General features: G+C 41.5%; 1 protein-coding gene across 4 annotated transcripts in view; it reads right to left on the reverse strand.

The window, feature by feature from the left end:
- The window catches only part of SLC41A2 (solute carrier family 41 member 2), a 140,090-nt gene that overhangs the window by 55,184 nt on the left and 70,902 nt on the right, over positions 1-14,004 (reverse strand). For all 4 annotated transcript variants that reach the window (XM_056117241.1, XM_056117249.1, XM_056117226.1 and 1 more), the window contains exons 4-6: positions 12,540-12,611; positions 8,180-8,324; positions 1,617-1,763 (exon numbers count right to left, since the gene is read on the reverse strand). In XM_056117241.1, coding sequence (XP_055973216.1) covers positions 1,617-1,763; positions 8,180-8,324; positions 12,540-12,611 — 364 coding nt within the window. The remainder of the gene's footprint in view (positions 1-1,616; positions 1,764-8,179; positions 8,325-12,539; positions 12,612-14,004) is intronic.

Below are 14,004 nucleotides of genomic sequence, written 5' to 3' on the forward strand. Positions count from 1 at the left end.
ATGCCACTCATCATATAAATTTAAGGTAATTGTAGGTTATTGAAGGTAATTTATTTATAAATCATAGGTAATTTATTTATAAATTTAGGTAATTTAAGTAATTTATTTTCTTAAATTAAAGAAGTGATCTCTGAGTGCAGAGTCAGAAGTAAGCCCTGAACACCCAAACCCCAAAACAACAAATTTATGAGACTCTTGCTTATTTGAACCAAATGTACTTTAAATTTAAAGTAATACGTGAATCTGGATGGAATTCAAAAAATACATATGGAAAGACTAAAATTTGACTTCTGGCTTGACTTACATAATTTATATATATATACATATTTTAATTCTCATATATTTTTCTTATATATCTTTCATTTGTTATCTAAAATAAATAAAGGGTCTAAAGGGGTAGTACAGGGGTTATGGTGCTTGCCTTGCACAAGGCTGACCCTAAGTTTGATAACTGGTACCATATATGGTTCCCCAAAAACTGACTAGGAGTGACCTTGAACCCAAAGCCAGAAATAGGCCCTGAGCACTGTTGTGGACAAATACCCCCAATCAATCAAAAAAAAAAAAAAACCCTCTGAACACTAAAACAAAGTCTATAAATCATAATCACCTACATTGACAGTAGTTCAAGAGCTCAAATTTGTATTAAAAATTAGATTCTATAAATACCACTATTACAAGAACCACATCTATAAGATGCCACCAACTTCATACAGCATTCAAGTTAATTTTTCATGGTGATTTAATTTAATTTTCCTTTTGTTAATTACCATGTTGAGTTTTTTTTTTCTTTTTGGGTCACACCTGGCGATGCACAGGGGTTACTCCTGGCTCATGCACTCAGGAATTACTCCTGGCGGTGCTCAAGGGACCATATTGGATGCTGGGAATCAGACCTGAGTTGGCCGCATACAAGGCAGACAACCTACCCGCTGTGCTTTCGCTGCAGACCCCTCCGTGTTGGTTTTTGACAGGGGAAATACCACTAAATTTTAAGCACCATCCAAGTGTTATGTTTCGGGATAGCAGGATAGCAGGAGTGTCAGAATTCTGAGCGGACTCCTTGCTAGCTGCACATGCACAGGAAAGAGCAGAATTTACAGACTTCCAAGACCTCTCCATTCAACCTCCTAACAACAATGAATAACATATATAGTCCCCGATCCTCAGGTTTCTCATTGGAAACAAGACAGGCTAACTCTCCTCTTTTATGCTATTTATTTTAAGAAAAAGGATGTGAGAGAAAAATAAGGAAGAACAACATACACCAGGGATACAGCAAATGGTGGTCACTGCTCTAATTACAGGGTTTTTTTTTTTTAAAGTTATATCTTTATTTGCTTTTTTGGGTCATTCCTGGCGATGCACAGGGGTTACTCCTGGCTCTGCACTCAGGAATTACTACTGGTGGTGCTTGAGGGACCATATGGGATACTGGGAATCGAACCCGGGTCGGCCGCGTGCAAGGCAAATGCCCTACCTGCTGTGTTAGCACTCCAGCTCCTCTAATTACAGTTCTGATGTAAATGAAGGCCACTGCTAACTCAGGGCAGTACTGCAATAAAATTTATTTCCAGAGAGTCTCTGAACACAGTGTTTCACTTTCAGTAACTTACCAAGACAGGAGTACAAACCCTGACTGATCCAGGCTAATATAGCAAGAGTTATCAGGTCGCCAAAGCTGGCAGCAATGGGTGTAGCTACATTGTCAGGATTTATGCCAGTCTTCTTTGAGCCGACGATCACCCCAACCATAATGATTCCTGGAAGAAAGCAAGCTCATTACTTTAATGCTAAGATCTTCAAGGCCGGAAATCCTAGACCAACAGCCTATCAGTTTTAGGTATTTGCTTAGATAAGCTGATTAAAGCAAACAAAACATTTATTCTTACGCTCTGGGAAAAAAATGCCTTTCAACAAATTCCAAGTGGATATCATAGAAGATTTGAGAAATTAAGTGTTGCATTTAGAGACCTGAGAACCTACTGCAAGATCAAATGGAGCTTAAGTTTCAATTTAACAACATGCCTTTAAGTGTATTATATTTATTTGTATATATCAAATGTGAAGATTTTATTTGAACCCTCAAATAAAGGATGAAAAGAGCAAAGCAAGTGAGTCACATTTATATAAATAGCAACTGGAAGGAAGATCAACAGAACTGGGTCTGTTTATATGGCGGTTGTTAGAAATGCTTCTTTTTTATTATTATTTAAACATTATTAAGTATTAAGAGGAGGGAAGGAATTCAGCTTTGAGCACTGAAGGCCAGAAACACAAGCAGCAATCTTTGGAAAGTTTATTCTTTTAAATCCAAAGTGGGGACTTGAGCTATAGCACAGCGGGTAGGGCATTTGCCTTGCACGTGGCTGACCCCGGTTCGATCCCCAGTATCCCATATGGTCCCCCAAGTACGGTCAGGAGTAATTCCTGAGTGCAGAGCCAGGAGTAACCCCTGTGCATTGCCTGGTGTGACCCAAAAAGAAAAGTAATAATAATAATAATTTAAAAATAACTATATCCAAAGTGTCTCTGAATCTAAAGAACAGAAAAAGCAAAAGGGCCTGCACACCTGCACATTTATTTCCTAAACCACAGTGAGGAGAGAAAATAAAATCTATACTCATACCCCAGGAATAATTTTTTCTCACTCCAATCTATGCATCAAGGGGATGCAATGAAGGGGTCAGACAGCTCAACAGGCTGGAGCACATGCGTAAGCAGGCAGGAAACCTGCGTTCCATCTGAGCACTGAGTCAGGAACATCTCGAGCACTGCTGGGCATGACTGAAACCCCACCCTCCAAAAAAAGAAAGAGTGCAGTGAAGAGAGGATGCCGTATTGTGTGCTAACACACAAAAAAATCAGGGTTGGAACCTAAATACAATTATAGAAAAGAAATATTTTTACATTTCAATTACATATATAGTATATATAACTTGCATAAATTTATATAAATATGTAATTTATATAAATATATATATTTACATACACACATATAACATTTTTTCATGAATGCTGCCTTAAATGCTGTACATATCTCAGGAGTATAGGTTCACAACACTTCAAATAAAGGTTACCCACCAAAAAGGCCAATAAGTCTCCACACAACCCCCTGGACCTCTTCTACACTCTGTCCCCAAGCAGTTCTCCTTTCTAGGAGTTTCAGCTCTACAGTCAGGATTAAGGGTTTGTGTGGATTCATTTTTGTCTGTTCCTCTGCTCTGCATGCTTTATCTTCCATATGAGTGAACTCATCAGGTACCTGTAACTCTTCTTGTGACTTACTTAACTTTATGGACTCCCCTCCAGTTCCTAAATGGCAAGATTTCATCTTCTTTTCTGCCTAGTAATATTCTACTGCATATGTACGCCATAGCTTCTTTATCTAATCTTCTCACCTTGGGCTCTTAGGTTCTGCTCAAATTTTAGCTACTATAGAAACAGCAGTGCAAGGACCATAGGAGTGTAGCCATCTTTTTTGAACCAGTGTTTCCATATTCTTTAAAAAGATAACTAGATGTGGGGCTGCTATTACATATAGATGTGTTTTTAATTTTCTGAGGAACTTCCATGCTTTTTTCTATAGAATCTGCAACAATTTCGATCCCCACGAATGGTACATAAAGACTCCTTCCCACTCCCCACTTCCTTGCTGACACCTGCAAATTCTTCCATCCTACTTTTCTTGTAATCTTTTTGTTGTTGTTGTTGGAGAGGGTGCCATTTCCGGTGGTACTCAGGGACCACTCTTAGAGCAGTGTGGGTGACCGTATGTGTCTGGGATCAAACCTGAGTCAGCCCTGTGCAAGGCAATGTATTGTAACCTGTGTTAACCCGCTGGATTATTGCTCCCGAGCTCTTGCCTTTTGTAGTGTAGATCACTGTCACAGCTGTGTGATGATATTTCATGGTGGCTTTGATTTGAATTTCTGTGATAATACATGTATGATGGTGAGGGTCTCTTTTTTATTGAATCACCCGGCCCGGCCGAGCCAGGTTCAATTCCTCCGCCCTTCTTGGAGAGCCTGGCAAGCTACCAAGAGTATGTCGCCTGCACAGTAAAGCCTGGCAAGCTACCCAGGACGTATTCGATATGCCAAACACAGTAACAAGAAGTCTCACGATGCAGACGTTACTGGGCCTGCTCGAGTAAGTTGATGAACAATGGGAGGACCGTCGACCGTGACTGGGAATCACTGTGAGATACAGTTACAAAGTTTTCATGTTTGAGTTTCAATCATACAATGATTGAACACCCATCCCTCCACCAGTGCACATTTTCCACCACCAATGTCCACCCCACCCCCATCCAACCCCTCCCCCTACCTCCATGGCAGACAATTTACCTCTTACTCTCTCTCTACGTTTGGGCATTATGGTTTGCAATACAGATATTGAGAGGCCTCATGTTTGGTCCTTTGTCTGCTTTCAGCACAAATCTCCTCTTAGTGAGGGTCTTTTTATATGTCTTTTGGCCTATCTGAATGTCTTCTTTGAAGAAGTGTCTATTCCAATCATCTATGTAATTTTTTGACTTGGGTTGCTTGGGTTTTTGTTGTTGTTGTTGTTGTTGTTACTGAGTTGTAGGTGTTCTTTTATGTTGGGCGTTGGGCAACATCCAGTGGGTGTTACAGAGACAACATGGTGCTGGGGATCAAGTGGATAGTCCACCCCAAGGGAAGCAAAAGCTTGACTCCTGCTACGCCATCTCTCCGGCAGCTGAGTTGTAAAAATTCTCAACGTACTTTATCCCTTACGCCCTTGTTGGACGCATGGTATGCAGATTATTTTCTCCTGTTTAGTAGGCTGCCTTTTGTCTTATTTTATTATTTGGGGGAGAGAGGGTTAGGCCAAACCTGGAGATCATATATGTAGCAAACCCAGGTTGGCAACATACAAAGCAAGTACTTTACCCACTGTACTTATCTTTCAACCTCTGAATAAATTTTTGGGTAAGATAGTGGTTTCAATTCATGCTTTCACAAGCTGCTGTCCAGTTTTCCCAGTACCATTTGTTGAAAATACTTCCCTTCCTCTGTTGTATGATCTTGGTTGCTTTGCTATAAATTAACTAACTACATATGCCATTATTTTTAAACTCAAATACTTCTAAGTGATTTTAATTTTAACACCTTCATCTCCTAACAATATAAGGTATTCCTTGAAATAAGGTTGAAAGTCTTAAGGCCACATGGTAAAGGTGAAGGCCCTCCCGTTGATCGTCGATTTGCTCGAGCGGGCCCAATAACGTCTCCATTGGAGACTTTGTTGTTACTGTGTCTGGCATATCGAATACTCTCGGTAGCTTGCCGGGCTCTCCGAGAGGGGCGGAGGAATCGAACTCGGGTCGGCCATGTTGGCCGCTTGTAAGGTGAACGCCCTACCACTATGCTATCGCTCCAGCCCATGAGTTACTTGCAAAATTTGTTCTATGTTTCTTCTCCCGCCTATAGTGCCAGCATGGTTAACATTTGCATTTTAGCACTTTTGTTGATTCAAACATTGCCTCTCATAGTTTGGAGAATTCTTCATTCTATAGACTTTTGTTACCCATATCACCATAAAAGTGCAGGGAGGGAAGAAGAGCAGAAAAAAATTTTAATGATGTACTACTCTGCACTGATCAACCAAGATATGATTGTATGAGGATCTTCCTTTTTAATCAGCACACTTAAGGATCAAGTCAATCCTCTGACAGTATGCCATCTTCATCTTTGCGGCTGAAAACAATATTTTGACATCCTAGATCAATGGAAATATCTGGGAGTCAGGAAACAGGTTTTCATTTAGAGTTCTCTGTGAACAAGCTCCTGGACTTGTTTCATTTTATTATTGGTTTTCTTACTTCAAGAGATGGTTAATAGCATCTGCTCTACATATCTATGCGTCAAGGAACTATAAAATTTGAAATATAAAAACATACATTATGCAAAGAAAAAAGCCTAGCTAAATGTGCCTTAAAAACTAAGTTTTGGGGGCTGGAGAACTGTCCTCCCGTTGTTCATCGATTTGCTTGAGTGGGCCCAGTAACGTCTCCATTGAGAGACTTGTTGTTACTGTGTCTGGCATATCGAATACGTCATGGGTAACTTGCCAGGCTTTGCCATGCGGGCGAGATACTCTCGGTAGCTTGCCAGGCTCTTTGAAAGGGGCAGAGGAATCAAACCCGGGTCAGCCGGGTTGGCCACATGCAAGGCAAACACCCTACCCGCTAGGCTATCGCTCTACCCTCAAAAAAAAAAAGCAAAACCCTAAGTTTTGGGGGCCAGGGATGTAGTTGAGCATTAGCACACTCGCGTCCCATGCCTGGGACCCTGAGCTGGTGCTCAGCACTGCCAAAAAGACAACGAAATGTTAGCGGTCTTGAAAATCCTAGGCAACAAGTATCCTTTTAGACTAATTTAAAATAGTTATTTATAGATGAAATAAATTTATCTCTACATGAATTTGAATTTCATCAAATAGATGAAAGAAAGCAGAGACAAGTGAAGCTAAAGAAATGCATCCACGTTTGTTTCTTTGAATAAGTGGTTTCTAATCAGTTAATTTTCTAATACCTTAAATTCACTCTAACTTCGTCAGTTTAACTTTAATAGTCAATTCTAGTGATTCTCTACATAGACAAGAAATTTTACGTGGTAGAGTTTTAAGTTCTAAGGAGAAAGGCTTGAAAATAGCTGAGAAGTTTTCACTTTAAAGAGTTTCTCTATATTACTAGAACCTTATTATCTCATTCTTACTTTAGACAACCTGGCAGGCTACCGAATGTAACCTGCCCACACGGCAGAGTCTGGCAAAGTCCCCGTGGCATACCCAGTATGCCAAATACCAGTAACAATGATGGGTCTCATTCTCCTAACCCTGAAAGAGCCTTGAATATGGCACTTTTTAAAAAATCTCAGGGCTAGGACGAAGGAGACGTTACTGGGGCCTGCTCGAGACAATCGACGAACAACAGGATGATCGTGATCGTGACTAGATCCTAGTTAAAGGGGTCAGCCTTGGAGTTGAAGCGATAGTACAGTGGGCAGGATACTTTCCTTGCAGGTGGCCAACCTGGGTGTGATCCCTGCAACCCAGGTGGTCCCCCACTTCCACCAGGAGTGGTCCCTGAGTGCAGAGCCAGAAGTAAGCCCTGAGCACCACTAGGTGAGCCTTCCTCCCTCCAAAAAAGGTCAGTTGTGTTACAAGTTCACTTGTCATTAGGCTCCCCCATTATAAATTTTGTTCTAATATTAGGAAAAAGATGGAAATTATGGAATAAAGAGACTCAAGCCTTTATGGTTATAATCCTGTAACCAGCCAGTTTTGTAGTCTCAAATTCATATTAAAAGATATAAAGAAAAGAAAAAAAAATTCCCAACTGAAAAATTCTAAGTGTAGCTCATGTAAAAAATATTCAGGCTCTGCTAAATTCATAAACAATGTGCTGTGTTAAGAACATAATTGTATCTGTATTGTACAGAAACCATGAAACAAGAAAGAATCTTTGAAAGCTGAAACTTAACATTGTAACAGAAGGGCTACTTGTGAAACTCAGAATTCCGGGAATACTAAAAATCACAAGCCAGTAAATCTCCTGCCGGGTTTCCAGAAAGGAGTTTCTCAACAGACTTACAAAAACAATGGCGGCTTGAAACTATTGTCTTAATCTTGTGTAGGCACTGAACTGGGCAACTAAGGCTCAGAAGGTCTGTTCGACACCAATGCTTACCTAGAATAAATGTCAATATATCTGAGCTAAGATCGGAGAGGGATCACTCATAGTCATGCTTGAGAGCTACTCCCAGCTCTGTGCTCTCGGGGATCACGCCCAGTGGTGCTCAGGGACCCAGACAGTGCAGGGATTGGACTCAGGCCTCCCTCGGGGGCTGCCTGCATTTGGCCCACTGAACTAGCTCTCTGCCCCCCCAAATCAGTTGGTCTCTTCCCCGCCGACCCTTCCGTGGTAGCGGTTTGGGGCAATGAACCCAGACCTCATGCATCAAGGCAAGTAGGCATGTGCTTTGCTGCTGATCCTCAGCCTCAAAAAGATATATATATTTTTTAACAAAACTCATAGGTAACTATCAGGTCTCTTTTAAATGGTGAACCAGTATCATCTAAATGAAGAAACATGGGAAATAAAGAACTTGAAGGCGAGAGACCGCGGCAGGCATCCCGTGACGGCACTTACCCTGCAGAAGGGAGGCGATGAAGGCCGTGGCCACGCTGCTCGAGCACAAAAGCACTGAATGATCAAGGTAGTATTTTCCCTCTGGAATCCAGCCCAAGATAATCGCTGCCACGGCTGCCAGGAAACCGACGACGGTGGCTTGAACCTAAAAATAATTTTTTTTTAGATAAAACCCGCTGAATTATTCATTTTGAAAACGTATTTGATTATGTAAATGTACAGAGACATTCAGAAGACAGCATGGCACCAGGCAACTGAATGGTATTGCCTCTAAGGCAGCTCTGTTCTCTCAGTTTAATGTGCTGTAAAGGCAGTGGGTTCCCCACATTGCTCTAACCTGGTGACTACAGGTCTGGACTGGGGCCCAGGAAAGTGGTTTCTAACAAGCACCCCAAGAGACGGTGTAATCCACAGATGAGTTGAGAAAAGCATCAGTTTTAAGGTTGAAAAGTGTCCATGCCACCCAACGGAAGTCTGGCTCTGCACAAGACATTGGCAAGGGTTGGGAATTTTTAACACGAGATAGGAGTCTGGCTTCTGGGTACGCCCCATAATCCTGTGGCAAGATATTCAAATGCATTCATTCAGCAAGTGGGTCTTTACAATCCACTATTTACAAGATGCTATGCTTGGTGTTAGGCGGCACCTGTGGTCCAAACAGATTTATTCTTTGCTCTCCAGGAGCAAACGGGGAGGGAAGAACTATCTCCTGTCTTGGCACCAAGCAACTTTCAAGGCCAAGAAATGGCAGCTAGAAATAGGGACACCATAAGCTCGGAGACTTATGTTCATAGAATATTCTAACTACAAGAAATCCTCAATGAATAATCCAGTTCAGACCCTCAGATGATTCTTAAACCTGTGTCACAGACTCCTTTGGCATCTGGCAAGTACGTGACAGAGATTCGTTACAGAACACGAAAACATTTGATAGCTTTAGTAGAATTTCTGTGACTCTATGAAAGCAATCCATGTACTGGCATCTGAGGGTCTAGGTGAAACACAGCCCAGTAGGCTATGAAGTTCCGGAAGAGGCAGGGCTTTCAATGCCAGAGTGCCTAAATCTCGTGACCTTTTATCACGGCTCCTGCTGATGTTACCCACTGACTCAAAGCTGAGAATCAAGCTGTAAACACTTTATGACTGCACAAGTTGTGCAAATAGTTCAGCTAGTCAATAAATAATAGTAATGCAAAAGCAGTAAAATTCGTTACTAATGGAAAGATACTTTACATCACACAAATCATACTTAAATATAAACTCCAACACTGTGATTCCAAGTTCTGAGCCTGCTACAGACATCAGAGCGCATGGATACACATATGTTCATGTGTGTATGATCCTATCTACAGAAGCATAGCAGAGATTAATGGTCTATTCTTCAACTAGCACCAACAGCCCAGTAAACCCTCAGACAGCAACTCCAAGAACACCATTGTGAGATATAACAATGACCACAAATGGATTGTTATTGATCTGTATTTTGATCGTTCCATTTTCTTTTGTGTTGTAAAAAAACAACAACAACAACAACATGAAGTAAATTTGTTTGTGCTTGCTGAGGGGGCAGGTTGGGGTGGTGGCTGGGAAACTGTGGACATTGATGGAGGGAAGGGCACACTGGTAGTGGAATTGGTGGGAGAATCTTCAATGCCTGAAACAGCTATTTTATGAACAACTTCGTAAATCACAATATTATAATAAAATTTTGTTAAAAGCGAAAAGAGAGAGAGAAAGAGAGAGAGATGCCTGCCATAGAAGCAGGCTGGGGGTAAGGGTGGGGGAGGGGGGTGATGGGAGGGACATTGGTGCTGGGAAATGCACACTGGTGGAGGGATGGGCGTTGGAATGCTGTATGACTAAAACTTAATCATGAACAGCTTTGTAAGGATCTATCTCGCAGTAATTCAACAAAAAAAAAATTTTTTTAAAGGAAAGAAAATTCTATTCTGTAAACCTACCAAAGAATAAACTCCTGACTTGTATACACAAGAAGAACAAAAGTTGGTTTAAGTGCACCTGGGCAGTGAACAGAGGCCCCAGGCCCAAATAGGATTCTGTGTGGAATACATACATCCCTTCTGGTATGTGCAGGGGGCCTGGGGACTTTGCTGAATTAGACAATGACGCACTACTAATAGCCTTACAACTGTGTGTGTTGGGAGGGGGGGTTCCTTGATAAGCCATCTGCTTGGGGTCCCGTTTATCACTCAGAGAACTACACAGCCATCATCCCAAGGTTACTCACCCCCATGTGGGAGCCCCCTCAGTCCTCCCTGTCTTTCCAGAGACCATCTCTGGCCGGGGACCCTTCATGAGTCTACCCAAACCTGCTCGCCATCTTTCCCTCCCCAACTGGAGCAGACGAGAGGGTGTGACCACCAGAGAGAGAGCCACTCTTGTCTCCTCCACTTCTGTCCACAGTGACCGGGTTCCAGCCACTTGCTGCTGGTCCTAATGGTCCTACGCTTCTCAAAAATCCCTGGTGGGGCGAAACAGATTTCAAATTCAGTGACTAGTATCCTTTATTCCGAGTCCCTCTGGCTTCTAACCTGACCAACGACGACAAGGGAAGGTGGATACTTAAAAGTGGAAGGAAAAAGTTTAAAAGATGAGATGAAAATTCTTGGAATGTGATAAATCATTTGTACTCAAAAACTCTACACACGGCAAGAGTTTAGAGCACTTAAAGTTTTTTTTAAATTTTTAATTTGTTTCCTGTCATCTTCTTATTGTTGACTGTTCCCTCACAACCCTTTTACATAGCATCTGTGATTCTAAGATGAAAAGGGAAATGGACAGCTCTAATGTAGGAAAAGTTTCTCTTGCCATCCAAAAGTAGAATATTCCTCTTTGATATAATTTAGTGGGTTGTTTTGGGAGGCATCTGGAAATTCTGCACCATAAATGTATATGGAAAAAAATAGCATTCTTCAAATCTACCTACCAGGAACTAGGAACATTTTTCTGTTCAGATAGTATAACTTAAAAGAAAAGAACTATGATGCCTAGAAACTGATGCCAGAGAGATAGTACAATGGAGAAGGCACCTGAGTTTCATGTGGCTGAGCCAGATTTGATCCCTGGTACCACATATGGTCCCCTGAGCACCACACGATGTGGTCCAAAAAGAAAGTTAAGCAAATTTTAAAATATAGTCGCTGCACAGATTTTTAAAAAGTCTACATTCCTTTATTTCATTTTCAAAAGGAATTACATGAAATTACTTTTCTACAACCATATACTCAAAACTATGCCTCAGCTGAACTAAAATTATGTGTTCCCTAAGCTCTCAATTGATAGTTACTAGGGGATTTCTTGTATCTTGAGCTTAATGGAGAACAGGGAGAGATGGAGATTTTCCTCTGAGATAGAATTTAAGACAGTCTACACATAGCCCACGGTTTAGTTTGAGATTGGCAACATCATCATTTGTAACAACACCAGCAACATTAAAAATTAAGGAAAATAGCAAAAACAAAACTCTGACCATAATGTATTTTAAAAAAGTTTCAAAGTAGAAAAACACCATCCTGGTCGGAGAGATTGTACAGCAGGTAGGCATTTGCCTTGCATGTGGTTGACCCGGGTTCAATCTCTGGCATCCCATATGGAACTGGAGCACCTCCAGGAGTAATTCCTGAGTTCAGAACCAGAAGTAATCCCTGAGTATCACCAGGTATGGTCCAAAAACAGACAAAAACAGACAAACTCCCTATCCAAAGGAAGAGGTAAACATTTATTTGTAGATATTCAAATTGTGACTCCATTTCACATTCATGATAGAAAATATTCTTTGTATTTTTTGCTAAATATTGCCAGGGTTATTTTTTTTTTCAGTATCTGGAAGAAATCTGAGCTAGAGCGATAGCACATTGGTAGGGCATTTGCCTTGCACGCGGCCAGCCTGGCCGACCCAGGTTCAATTCCTCCGCTCCTCTCAGAGAGCCCGGCAAGCTACCAAGAGTATCTCGCCCGCACAGCAAAAAAGCTACTGAGAGTATCTCACCCGCACAGCAAAGACTGGCAAGCTACCTGTGACTATTCGATATGCCAAACACACTAACAACAAGTCTCACAATGGAGACGTTACTGGGGCCATTCAAGCAAATCAATGAACAACGCGAGGACAGTGCTACAGTGCTACAGTGCTGGAAGAAATTTATCCATGTCTAGAGAAACAAAACTTTTGACTCAAAGTATCCATTTCTCCTGTCACTTTTTCATGCTACTAAATTATCATTTGGGGTCCTCTGAAACAAAGAGTAGACTCCATAGCACTAAAATTTATCCCACCCCTACAGGTTAACACCCAAGTCTCTGTAAACCCAAGATTTTTACACCAGTGCATGTCACTTACCTGCTTCAAAGCCAAATTGCCGATGATTAGGTTCCACTTCTCAATAGGTGAATCCATCTTCCCAACATTTACCTGTTAAGGTGGACATTTTCATATGTAACTGAATAATCTATATTCCCTCTACTCTTTTTAGCTTATTTTCTTTTAAATGTAGGAGTTCAGCTACTGATTAAGGTGACTGAAGCAGGCATGAACTCCACATTACCTTTTAAAAAAATCTTTTTATTGAATATCCCTGAGATAGACCATTACAAAGCAGTTCATGATTGGTTTTCAGTCATACAATGATCCAGCATCCATCCCTCCATCAAAATACATTTCCCACCACCAATGTCCACCCCCCATTTCCTTCCCACCATCCCCCCAATATCCCATTCCCCACCCCCAGCCTCCCTCTATTTTTGTGCATTATGGTTTGCAATACAGGTATTAAGAGGCCATCGTGTTTGTTCAGGACGTTCCGTATTTTTATCGGGATGGTAAGGCTGGAGTAGCTTTTGAACTGGATGGCAGCTTTGGGGTGTGGACAAGACAGCCGAGACTTCTGGAAGTACAGGGAGGTCGGGGGAGGTAGTCCATCCCGACCCTGAGAAAGTCTGGAGATTTCAGTCACAAACCCACATACCCGAATTTTCAGCAGATTGTATCCTGGTGCCTCTAGTCTTTTAAAAACAGCATTATGATATTCAAAGCCAAAGGTACCTCTTTGTTTCTATTACTGTTGTTTTGTAGTAGAGTTATATTTATACTAGCAGTGTTGCTACCCAGGCCCAGCACCAGAGTGCCAGATCTCTCTACCTCAATGCCAAGGTTCTTCCCCATCCCTTTGGCATCCTCAGATCATAATTCTATCAACTATATGCAGAGGTAATTCACTAGTAAATCTGATGAGCTCACACTGTACTACTTTAAATCAAATGATGAAGTCACCCCCATTCTTGAATTTTACATTTAGCTTGCCTGAGAGGTTTAGTGGGGAGAAAATTCAACTTTAATAACTACCTCACAAGAACCAGTGATCAATTAGAATGAGTCACTTGGACCCATTTCACAATGAACACCATCAAGTGTTACTCTAACAGGCCAAAATTGTTTCCATGCCAAAGTTTGTATATTGAGGCTTGATATAAATAATTACATAATTTTGAGCTGCTATCAGTTCATTATAGATCATAAAACTTACAAGCTCCCATAAGGTGATCTTATCCCCCCACCTCTCCGACTTGGTCCAGCTCTTACTGACCTCCATGCTTCTCCTCACTGGTTGCCACATTTCAGTGTGAATCACTTAAACAGCAGTGATTCAGCCTATAAACAGCAGATGGCTGAGTCAAGACCCCAAAGATTTATTCAGCAGATTGGGAAAGACGGAGAATTTGCATTTCTCTTAAACCGCTCATCAGAAAACCGCACTCCTTAGGACGGTTCTTTCCTTGAGTTCTTTGCATTGGCTGGGACATTCCTG

Source organism: Sorex fumeus, unplaced genomic scaffold (assembly GCF_029834395.1).
Source record: "Sorex fumeus unplaced genomic scaffold, SorFum_2.1 ptg000003l, whole genome shotgun sequence".
Lineage (NCBI taxonomy): Eukaryota > Metazoa > Chordata > Mammalia > Eulipotyphla > Soricidae > Sorex > Sorex fumeus.